Raw genomic sequence first — 12,118 nt, forward strand, 5'->3', positions numbered from 1 at the left:
TGGAGATCTGTCTTTAACACTCCATATGTTGCAGGAATGCCTTGAAAAGTGTGGAGAGAGTCTCCAGGAGATTGTCAACTATCACATGGTGAGACACTTTCACACTTTTACACACACACACACACACACAACTCAACACACTCAAACACATGATTTAACAAACGCATCTCTATGTGCTGGTGAATCGGTCCATCCTGGTTTGTGCACAGACATGTTGTCTTATGCAGACCACTTTCTAGATCAGATGCATGTGGGAACTTTAATGCACCAACCTTTACTCCGATAAAAAATCACACACACATACTCGAGTAAGGTTTACCCGCATGACTTCAGAGTGATTTTCTCCTCATGACTAAGTGTGATTTTAAAGGAAAAAAAAAAAACACTGCTCTGCGAACCTGCTGAAATGCTGATGAAGACCCTGATATTATTACTTTTTACATCTCAGAAGGCAGTCACAGTTAAATGTAGTTCACACCCCAGAGCTTTGCACATGAGCTGTTTTGTGACAGAATGAGAAGACAAAAAAGAAGACAAAGCAACCTAAATGAGACAAAGTAAAAAAGAGACAGGTTTTTCTAAAAGAAAAAATGCTTGATTTCCTACTAGTTTTAGAACGATTTTGTGCCTTTTTTTAATCTAATTTGTATGCAGAAATGTGGCCTAAATTTCTCCTGACATGGTGAGGAAGTAGATGAGAGGAATTTTAAGTTAATAAGAAAAAACAAATCAAGCAAAGTAGACAGTTTTTTTTTTAATTATATATCTAGTGAGAAATAAGACTCCATATTAGATATTATTTTCAGTCAATTTAAGTAACAGTAAGTTATGAGAAGGGGCCTTCTTTTATTGAATTTGATCAAAGTTTGTTCTTTACTACTTATTACAACTCTTAATGATCATCAGTCTGGAAAGGCTTACAAACACATCTCTATATTTATCACAGATTGTATAAAAATTTAGGAAAATCCAAGATCATTGTTACCCTTCTCAGGAGTGGCTGACAAACAGATCAACGTAATTAAGATGTATTAAGTCTGCATGATCATAAAGAAACCCTCAGTAACTAAAAGCTGTGGTGTTGGTTTTACATCATGTGGCATTAGAAACTATTTTTCCCCCCTTTGTCCTCTGTTTCTTACTTTTGACCTTTCCTGTGATTCCTGTCTTGCCCATTTTTTTTCCTTGTACAATTTTACATTTTTATCTAATCTTATTAACAATCACATGTAATTATATCATCTTGAAAGTCTTGTGTTATTAAACATAACTGTCTACACCTTCAGGGCAGGTTTCCATTTCTGAATCTTGTTAAGTCGGTTAGTTTTCTGTTACTTTAACTTATCAGTAAATATGAACAACCATTGTTGAAAAGTATAATTTTGGCTATACAGCATATACTAAATGACTCAGTCTATTCAAGGACATTCATATCAACAAGGCCTACTAGCTTCATATATAGACCAGTAGGTCACACACACATTAAATACAATAAGTAATGTCAAATTCCCCCATATTTTTCTCTAATCTGCCTTACTCTTTCCTTTTTATTAACACTCTTCTTCACTTTGAAGGTATTTTGGGGTTTTGTTTTGCTTTATTAATTGTTTTTTTTTTTGCCAGACAAATTGTTGAAAATGCTGAGAATGTTTGCATGAAATTTAAATGTAAGAACTGGTGCATTAGGAAATTGAAAGAAAAATGACACATTTGTCATAGATGCAACCAGGAGGCGGTAGTATTTTTACAAACGCTCCTTCTATCAAAATTGCATTGACAGAAAAAACAAACCTAGTTGGTGAGATTTGTGTTTTTAAAATTCTTACACATAAAGAAGAGGGTTGTATTTAATAGTATATTAGAGGTCATCTCCTCATAATCTCTTTATAATCTTGTGTGTAATTAACTATTTTATTGCAAGTTTTCTAACATATTTTAAACCCAGTTGAGCTGAAACAATGAATGATAACAGAATAATAACAGAGCAGTAGAAAATATGACAAATTTATCTTTGTATATTTAACTATCTCAATGACCTTGTCTGATGTGTCTGATGCTTAACTTTCATTCACTTTTTCCCCACTGAGTTCAAACTATCTGTGCGAGATGTTTGACCTTCCACCTCAGGCAGCATATCTGTGAGCCAAAACCTGATCCCCTCATGTCATCAGGCTGTGCAGGGTCATTATGTGGATGGAGGCTTACATATGGCCTAATCCCTTTAATCTGTGATGTGTATGTCTAGGCTAAACAAAGGTCTGATATAAGGAGTTTAATCCACAGTGATTGTTTGATATATGATTTGTGTATGTATTATAAAGCAATCAGGATTTAAGTGATTTGTGCGTGTGTGTGGGTTTTTGGTTCAATGTGTGCTAGAAGTAAAGAAATGTGAAATCCTTCTCCAGAAGGAAAAAAAAGTTGCTCATAATTCACTATGATTGGAGAAAAAATGGGGGCACGGTTGAAAAAAGTGAGGGAAAAGTAAGAAGAAGAAAAAGAGGGAATCCTATAGTCTATAGGAAGAGAGATGAAGGACCCTATGAGGCAAAAAAAAAAGTTGTGTCAGCAGCTGAGTGTGAGAACATACATGTATGTCCTCCTTTCTCTTTTCTTTCTCAGCCTGTGGCATGTCACATGATAAAGGGTTCATACTGCCATCTTGTGGCTGAATATTGCTACTGCAGACGTGCTAATGAATTATTACAAAACAGGACCACATTTTTTCAAATAAAATATTTTACTTTACAGACTTACAGATTTTGTTTTTCTGTTTTTTAATCATATTTTAACTTTTGCTCAGTGTATTGATTTTCTATTTGATCTATGAAAATATTTATAAAATAATATCTTGTCACATTAATACATTTTCTATAAAAACATATGGATCATTTTCTTGTCCCGTTTATCACTGAGGCAAACTTGGTAATTACAATGTATGCGTATATACTATATCCCATGTATTTATTCTTTATACGTGGCAGAGTGTTGGTGGCTCACTAATGTCCAATGAAGTTGCTATTGTACGATCCACATCCATGCATACATTTAAAAACAGCCTTTAAATATGTGTCCTCTATAGTGGACACTATGCATCAAAGGGTTAAGTCATGCCAAGTGACCCTATATACAGCACATTAGAAATTATCAGTAGATCCTAAGTTGGAATGTGGAAGATTTTTATTTGTGTGTCTGATAATTAAGTTGTAACAACAATAATAGCTCTCACTAATTTAACATAATTGTGTTTCCGTCTCTTTCCTCCTCTGCCGACAGATTTTGTTTGACCAGGCTCAGAGGTCGATCAAACAGCAGCTTCATACTTTCATTAAAGAGTGAGTATCTCATCACTGTCTGTGAAGTAGACTCCTACCACCACCAAAAGGAAGAAAAGTTGTGATACTTTTTCAAGTTCATTGGGAGGGATGAAAGTTGACATTGTAGGGTGCTCCAGTGCACATGAGCCAGATCCAGAAGATCAAGGCTTAAGGAGATTTATGTTTTATCAGTAAGACTACATTTGAAACAGTCTTCTAACTGGTTTGTAAAGAAAATGAATCTGATTTTTATGTGCTTAATGTGCCTGAACATAAGAAGTGTTACTTGTTCTCCATTTCACCAGGGATGTACGTAAGTTCAAGGACACCAAGAAGCAGTTTGACAGAGTGCGCGAGGACATGGAGCTGGCTCAGGTGAAGAATGCTCAGGCACCCAGAAACAAAGTGCACGAGGCAGAAGAGGCCACACAGGCCCTCATCCTCAGCCGCAAAGCCTTTAGGCATCTGGCCTTGGACTATGTGCTGCAGGTGAGGCATGGCTACTCTAACTCCTGGTTATTTTGCAGTGTTGTCCAGTAGGTGGCACTGACACTCAACAAGTGCTGAATTTATCTGTTAGTACTCTCATACTGTTGAGTGTTGCTGCAATAAGAACACTTCATAACGTCAAACCTGCTAAACTCAAACATGAGCCTTGCCTTTATTATTGATTTTCTATTGATTTCTCTCTTTGCTTTTGGTAGATTAATGTGCTTCAGGCCAAGAAGAAGTTTGAAATCCTGGATGCAGTAAGTAACTCAGACTCCTCTGGATCTTTGCATGAATTTCTAAGGACAGTCACTCAGGTTTTGTAAATATGTCACTTTTATTCACTTCATGTCTCTCTTAGATGCTGTCCTTCATGCGAGCCCAGTATACCTTGTTTCAGCAAGGCTTTAATATTTTGGATGAAATTGACCCCTACATGAAGAAACTGGCTGCACAGGTAAGCAAAGCCAAACACCACCGAATCAACAGTTCCTTTAGAAAATTACACACCAGAATGATTGACGTGATTCATTTTCTGTTAACCAGCCATTGTAGTCGTAACTGTAGGGTTGTGAATGTCCTATTGTATAGACTACCACTGACTGCTTTGTCTTTGTGCTCTGCAGCTGGATCAGCTGGTTATTGACTCAGCCGTGGAAAAGAGGGAGTTAGAGCACAAACACGCCCTCATCCAGCAAAGAGTAAGGAAGCAATACTGTTTTTGAGTTCTACCTCACACATTCTTTTTTCATTTTCACAGGAAAACTAAAGCAATTTCATTGCTTCTCCCTTCCCTTCTGATGACAGAAGGGAAGGGAGGAGCAACTGTCAGTTATCCAGAATAAAAGGAATGAACTTATATTATGTGGAAACCTTGGAGGCAAACTTTTTACCCGAGGCTGTTTTAAAATTATTGCACGATGATGCAGACCAGTGTTATGTAACAGCCCCACTTTTTTAACTGCCCTAAAACATTGTGTTTTATGTTTTAGCATATAAGAAGTGATTTTGTAGCCATTTAAAGCTACAAAACAATCAGATTACAGCCTTGAATTTTGCCTGTTAGGTACAGAGCTGTGTTCATCTACTTTTAATACCAAGAACTTAAATGTGAATTTGAGTTAAGTTGAAAAGAGGAAGAACTTTAGAAAACTTTGGATCAGATGGGGCTAAAACTAAACCTTTTGCTTGACAGTCCACTGATAAATTAATTAAGCTACCTAAATTTCCATAATTTAAGAATTTTTAACCCTTTACTTGCATTGTGGTCCAAAATGGCTATGACATATTCTGCACTGAGACTCCATGACAGAGGGCTTCATTTATTATCAGATAAAGCCTCTCCTATATTTGTATGTTAGAAAAGCCTCTTTAATTCTGAAATGCCACGAGCAGATGTCGAGCTTGTGTTTTTCATTACCATCAGTCAAATGTCAGATAGTTTTCCTGAGAAATAGTTAACAACAATTTTTTATCCTTGTGTTGCTTGACAGACTCCTTTACATTTCAGTGTAAACTTTATAAAAAATACCAGGGATGGAAAAGATTAAATCTGTCTGAAATTTAAAATGGGTTTTTAATCTTTCTTTTGGCATTAAATACCCTGTTGGGCTTTTCAAAGACATTTTGATATATTTATACATTTTCCATTTCATGACTTGGGCTCTCACATATTCTGCTGTTTTTTTTTTTTTTGTTTGTTTTGTTTTTTGTGTGTGTTTATATATTTTTTTTCCACTTAATTTAAAAAAAAAGATTACAGAATAGAAATGCAAATGTTTTACTACAGGATAAAATTAAGAGTTTAAGTTTGTTTTTTTTGTTTTTTTTTAATTATTCCATAGGTCACTCAGTTGAGCAAAAACAGTTCCTACAAACTCACCTCCCACATCCAGCAGTCACATTCATGCACAGATGCACTTAAATTATCCATCTGTTAAGGAAGACGATGCCAAAACATGTCTGTTTTTCTGCCTGACTTGGTCCTTTCTCTGATCAATTGAGTTGCCAAGTGAAGGAATCCTGCCAGACTGGGCAAACAGTTTAGTGCCCTGGTGGCCTTTTAACAAACCTTTCTTAATCAGAAAACCATGCCCAGAGTTTACTTCCTCACATTATTTCTGAATATTTTAGACTAAGGCAACAAATATCATGAAACTGAACTAGTGTTTTTTGGTGATAGCAGTGTGTGTTAAAGAGCTCATTGAACTAATTGTGTTATAACATTCTGGATACCAACACTGGTTAATATTTATTTCACTTAATGTATTTAATTGAAGCAATAGTGTCCTTTTATTGATATATTTCTCTCTCTCTCTCCTCATTGCGCCATTGCATGACCTCACTCTTTGTCCTCCAGACTCTGATGCAGGTGAGTTGTTTTTGTTTTGTTTTTGTTTTTTTTCTGAGCCTTTACATTTATTCAAAGCTCCCCAGTGCACACTGAACAAGACACAAGGGGAACTAGCTACAAGACTTTAGTGTTTTCTAAAATGCATCTGAAAGTGTAGTCAGTGCCGTGTATTACATCAGTGGTTCCAACCTGGGGTCCCCAAATAGCACAGGGGGTCCGCAAGGCTTTGACTCTACAGTGCCTGTGTGATTACTAAGATTAAAGTCCACACAGAGGCAAGTTCAGGTGTGTCTGCTCACAATGTCTGCTAAATGCTGGTCCTGCTTGTATGGGCAGTTTTATCATACATGTGCATATGTAGTCATACATTTCTCAATATACAGAATTGGAGGAAAAAGTATAGCCTCTTGATTTAAAGGTTTTACATATTGGGACATAATAAAACATCATCTTGTCCTTACTTGGTCTTAAAATTAGGTAAATGCACCTCAATTCAGTAAATTAAAAACACCTTAAGATAGTTGCCAGTCTGCCCAGGAGTGGATGTCCCAGCAAGTTCCCCCCAAAGTCAGACCATGCATTTTCAACTTGTATAAAACACAAGATCCGAATATTATTCTGTACAGGCTTGTTAGCTTGTGTTATGTTAAAGTTCATGACAGTACAATTATAAAGTGACTGAACAAGTATGACTAGTGTGTAAAGGAATGGGAGTGTATACTTGTGTATTTTTCCTGGAAGCATGGCGAGATAAAGCAGATTAAACTGTCTGTTAAATGCTTCTCATTCTTGTGTTGGTAAGCTGACAATGATGATTGTTTACATGACCTCTGTACTTGGCAGTCATTGAAATGATGTCAATTGTGAGGCCATGTGCCACCAGCAAATCTGCAACAGAATGGCAGAAAAAATAAAATAAAGGTGTTGTAATTGCCTAGTCAAAGTCCTGACCTCAGTCTGATGGAAATACTGGGACAGGACTTGAGGAGAGTTGGGCATACAAGAGTGGGTCAAAATTTCTGCACAACAATGTGAGATACTGACATTGTCGTGCAGAAAACCACTCTATGAAGTTACAGCTGCCAACGGTGGTTTTTGAATCAAGGGGTTAAACAAGTTTTTTTTTATTTATTGCTTCTTCATTCTGGCTTAGAAGTTATTAAATGAATAATGACACTGTCTGTTGTTATGATTTTTAATGCATACTATCATAAACGTGCTGAAATAAATCATTGTAACAACAATAACCCAGAAATCTATTATTCTAAATATTTCAACTACAGACTGTCTTGTTTCAGCCATTAGAAGAAAGGAGATGTTTTCTTAACCCAACAAAACAAGCGTGCAGCAACATGAGAATCACGATATGAGCACAGCTGGCTTGGTTTTCAGATGTTGCTCTCGTTTAGATTACAGTTCTGGTAATCATGGTGCCAGAAAGGTCAACATGTCACAAGTGATTAGGGAGATGGGGCTGTGCATGATGCCAACCTCAATCCACTCTCTCCTTCATCCACTGCCAGCTCTGACCTAAGCCAACAGATGGCACAGCTGGGGGTTGAATGTGAGGCTGGGCAGTAGAAAAGAAGACAAAGAAAACAGGAAGGATATACAGCAAACCCAAGCTGGGTGTGGTGGAGAATAAAACTATAGGGGATGAGTGTGAAAGAGAGGATGACAGCAGTTACCTTTGTGGCACTTCACTCAAATAACAAATGCACTTGACTGACAGAATGACACAAAAAAAGCATTTTCACTGGAAAGTAGATGCTGCTTATCAGGCAGTTGTGCTTTGATGGATTTTCACAGAAATATTTGGTAAGGTATTATGTTGCCTAAGCTCTTAGAATAATAGTCTTTTGTCTTCTACCATCTTACTTTGCTTCCACTTTAAAAAAACAAAAAACATTTCACAAAGATGCCAGAAGAGACAAGACATATTTTTCTCACCATAACACCGACACATATGCAGATGTAGATAAGCAAGAAACAGCCATGCAGCAGCAGTTTGTGAATTATAGATGCCAAACATTCCTTATTAATAAACCTTTAAGTAACTCCAGCTATTATACACAGACTTACAATATACATTAGTTAAGTCTAAAGTGGAAGCCCATTAGGATTAAACTGTGAAAGTGAGATCTCAGCATACGGAAAAGTAATAAGATAGTAAATGTGAGACTTGCAATAAGATATAAGTGAGACTTTCCTATAGGAATGATAATTGTGAATCTTTTCATCTTTCATAATTTAATATCTCCCCCCTCCTCCCTCCTTTTCTTTTGTTTTACCCTTCTTTTAATTGCCTTTGTAGCCCCGTCCCTGTCTTTGTATCACCCCGTCTCAGTCCAAACATCAGGCACTCCTTCTTTCTCTGCTTTTCTCCGCTTTCTATTCTTTCACTTTTATGTGTGCAGGATTTTATTGTGGGTCCCGGGGGAACTGTTGCCACTCTCTCCTCCTCCATTGTTACAACTTTTGACTGTGCAGCATTTTTAGTCAGAAAGATGTGAGCACATATACGAGCAAACAAATCCATAAAAGCAATATTTGGTAGAGCAATTGTACAGATTTAATGTGTTTATTTTATTTTATTTATTTATAAATATATTTTTTTTGCAAGATTGTTTACAGTATCACATCATGTGTGTAGCTTCTAGTGTGAAAATCATTGTAGGCGCAATTTTTTATGTCAAGACCCTGTTTGTCTCCTGGCAGCATATTTGGAAATAGATTAATATCTACATCACATTCCTTAAATGAAATAAGCAGACTGACTGTGTAATCATCACATCAGTCTCACTGGTACAGTATTTAATAAATTCTTACACTAAATTAAAAGTGTTTTTGCCAGTGTGCCTGGTTTTGCAGCCTCCTGCATTCTTGCACGCGTTCCTGGCTGATTTAAGGTGGGAAGAGGGGGCTCCGGGTATGTGCTCGGGGAGTAATAACGTCAGCTTGATTAAGCAGGAACAGTTCTCAGAGCTGCAGACAGATGGAAAGCTGACTCCCAGGGCCTCGGAATTGTTGCGGGGGTAAGAGGGGAGCTTTAAATCGCGGTGCTGGGCGGGGATGAGGTCCTTCATGTCCAAATACGCAGCCAAAATAAAATGTTTGATCTCCAGACGCTGCGACGGGGGTCAGCGGGGCACGAGTGTGGCAGCTGTATGCTGATGAGCGCTCGCGACAGATCCTTGTGGCAGTGGTCAGTTCATTAGCAGGTGGTGTGGAGTGAAGGAACGGCACGCACGTGCTGCTGTTGGCTGACGGTCTTTCATCTGGGCTCGCGTGGCATGCACGTCCGTCTCCTGGTTCCTGTGGGATATTTCATGGCATTTATTTAAATATTTAGTATTGAATTAGTTATTTTTTAATAATGCTGTTAGATGTCAGTGTTGTGAAGATGAAGATATTTGGCAGGCTGGACTATATGTTGGTGAGGAACATTTCTTTTTTTTACTTTTTTTTTCTTTCTTTTAGTCTGAAATCAGCTTTTTATAAATGCAATCTTTAAAACGGTTATCATTTAATGTTATGATTCATTTTAAATTTTTCATTAATTAAGTTTTTAGTTCAAATGTAGAAAAACGAATGCCAATTTAGGTTTAGTTATTGTCTCCAAAAAGTAGGCCTAACTACAAAATAACCCTCACTATTCACCTTTTTCAACAGTCTTATCACCTGCAGGGATGCATGTTTAAACACGGGGTCTATAAATATGTTACTGTTATGTAACATCCCAACAGCCTACTTTTTCTTAATAGTGCTTGGATGTTTTCATAAGCAAGCCAGGAAATGATGGTAGATTTAAACAAGGAGCTTCTAATCTAGTACTTTATTGTCACATTTTTCCTCCTTTGAATCTAAATAGCTGGTCCAGATGCTGAAGTGTCCTTGGACAAGATACTGAACCCCTAATTGCCACTGATGTGACGTTGGTGTGTGTCAGAGAAACCAATTTATGCGTGGAATTAAAGCACTGTATGGATAAATGTGTGTGTGAAAGGGTTCATGTGGCATAAAAGTGCATTGAGTGGATGAGAAGATTAGGAAAGTGCTACAGCATGCAGTCCATTTGCCATTAAAATAATCAATTTGTTGATTGATGTCACATTGTGAACAATCAATAGAAAAGCTTTGACGCTTTTAACAAAGTCAAAGGGTAACAAAAGTACACAATGACATCAGTGTGTTATGTAGATTTACACTCATGCGCAGCTTGCCATATGCTCAGTATCACCTTACTCTAAATCAATGAGTATACCTACCAAACAATGGTGAAACCTAGCCTCAGCCTTCAGAAGTATTCAGCCTTCAGAATAATTTAAGTCTTCTGTGTTTTTCAGTCCCCTGTGCAGGTGGCATCTAGCTTTAAATTACTCTTGTTATAGCCAAGAAAGATAAGAATATAGAAAAGGTTTGACATGATAGGTCTTTAAAGGACTGATGTAATTTTTATGTGTGAGCTACCACCACTGAATGTAGACTGATTTTCAAAGAAAAGGAGATACCCATACACACATAACATTAGCAGAGCTACCTCTTGTAAGACTGATAAGACCCTCTCTCTGTTTCCTGTCATTATGTTGTGGTGGACTTTACACAAATTGCTCCATTATATCACCTGACATGTTCATTATAGAGTGGTTTCAGCACAAAGAACTTACTTTTATAGAGTTGCTATAAATTTCTGCAAAGCGTGGCTTTACCATTGAGTTACTCTCTGATGACCAGTTCATAGGCCATTCACTGAAAAAGAAAGTGGAAAAGGAAACCAGAGCCTGACAAATATTTAACATGTTGTCACTGCAGGATTTTTCGTATGATGACCCTAAGCTGGAATTCAATGTGGATGCACCTAATGGTGTTGTCATGGAGGGCTACCTGTTCAAGAGGGCCAGCAATGCTTTCAAGACCTGGAACAGGTAAAGTGACTGCGGACATATAGGATAAGGGGGAAACCAGAAAATATGCACACCCTGTTCCTATTTAAACAATAAAAATGCAGGGGTTGTAAAGAAAAAGTTAAATATTAGATTTTTTTTAAAACAAACTCTGAATATTGAGGTTGTCAGTCAGTTTCATGTACTTAGCCTATGAATTTTTATCAAGTGGTTCTCCCCCAGCAGAATTGAGTTCAGCATGCAGATATTTGATTGATCGTATCTCTGTCACACTAACAGACTTATGTTACATTTTTTGCTCACTCTAGGAGGTGGTTTTCAATTCAAAACAGCCAGCTGGTCTACCAGAAGAAACTTAAGGTACAGGCGGATTTTGTATATGAATTGTCATCATTGCCTTTTTCTTCTAAAACTGTTTTTCTTATTTTCCATTGTTGTAATAACCTTTTTTTTTTTTTTTTTTTTATTTGCAAAATAACAACAGCTTTTAAATATTAAAATTTATACTTAATCTTGTGTATTGGCAAAGAAGAAGTGAGTACTTTTGTACTTAAGTTTGTATTTAATAGCTGAGAGCTGCTCTGACTCTCCTCTGACAGGATTCTTTGACTGTGGTGGTTGAAGATCTGAGGTTGTGCTCAGTTAAACCATGTGAAGACAACGAGAGGAGGTTCTGCTTTGAGGTGGTTTCACCCACCAAGTAAGTGTGTTTGAGGTTGCATGTTTGTACTACCAGGATAAAGGAATCAGTTTTATTTTATTTTGTAAGACTTTCACAGTTAGTTGTCCTATTATGGATTTTGCTATGTTGAATGAACTACAGCTAAAAGATGAACATAAGCTAAATACGACCTTTTTTAATCTGCTTTTTCAGGAGCTGCATGCTGCAAGCAGAGTCCGAGAAGCTGCGGCAGGCTTGGATCCAGGCAGTCCAAGCAAGCATTGCTTCTGCGTACAAAGATATTGCTGACAACTATTACATTGAGGTGTGAACACAATCCCAAAAAAAACTTTTCCTTTTCATGAAATTGATCTTTAGAAGTAACCAATTCTTG

At 37.1% G+C, this 12,118-nt stretch overlaps 1 protein-coding gene across 5 annotated transcripts in view; it reads left to right on the forward strand.

Moving 5' to 3' along the window:
• The window catches only part of acap3b (ArfGAP with coiled-coil, ankyrin repeat and PH domains 3b), a 48,200-nt gene that overhangs the window by 26,943 nt on the left and 9,139 nt on the right, over positions 1-12,118 (forward strand). For all 5 annotated transcript variants that reach the window (XM_041979663.1, XM_041979665.1, XM_041979662.1 and 2 more), the window contains exons 4-14: positions 35-88; positions 3,277-3,335; positions 3,623-3,806; positions 4,022-4,066; positions 4,168-4,263; positions 4,433-4,507; positions 6,166-6,177; positions 10,972-11,084; positions 11,372-11,423; positions 11,663-11,763; positions 11,938-12,049. In XM_041979663.1, coding sequence (XP_041835597.1) covers positions 35-88; positions 3,277-3,335; positions 3,623-3,806; positions 4,022-4,066; positions 4,168-4,263; positions 4,433-4,507; positions 6,166-6,177; positions 10,972-11,084; positions 11,372-11,423; positions 11,663-11,763; positions 11,938-12,049 — 903 coding nt within the window. The remainder of the gene's footprint in view (positions 1-34; positions 89-3,276; positions 3,336-3,622; positions 3,807-4,021; positions 4,067-4,167; positions 4,264-4,432; positions 4,508-6,165; positions 6,178-10,971; positions 11,085-11,371; positions 11,424-11,662; positions 11,764-11,937; positions 12,050-12,118) is intronic.

This window comes from Melanotaenia boesemani, chromosome 3 (assembly GCF_017639745.1).
Source record: "Melanotaenia boesemani isolate fMelBoe1 chromosome 3, fMelBoe1.pri, whole genome shotgun sequence".
In the NCBI taxonomy this organism is placed as follows: domain Eukaryota; kingdom Metazoa; phylum Chordata; class Actinopteri; order Atheriniformes; family Melanotaeniidae; genus Melanotaenia; species Melanotaenia boesemani.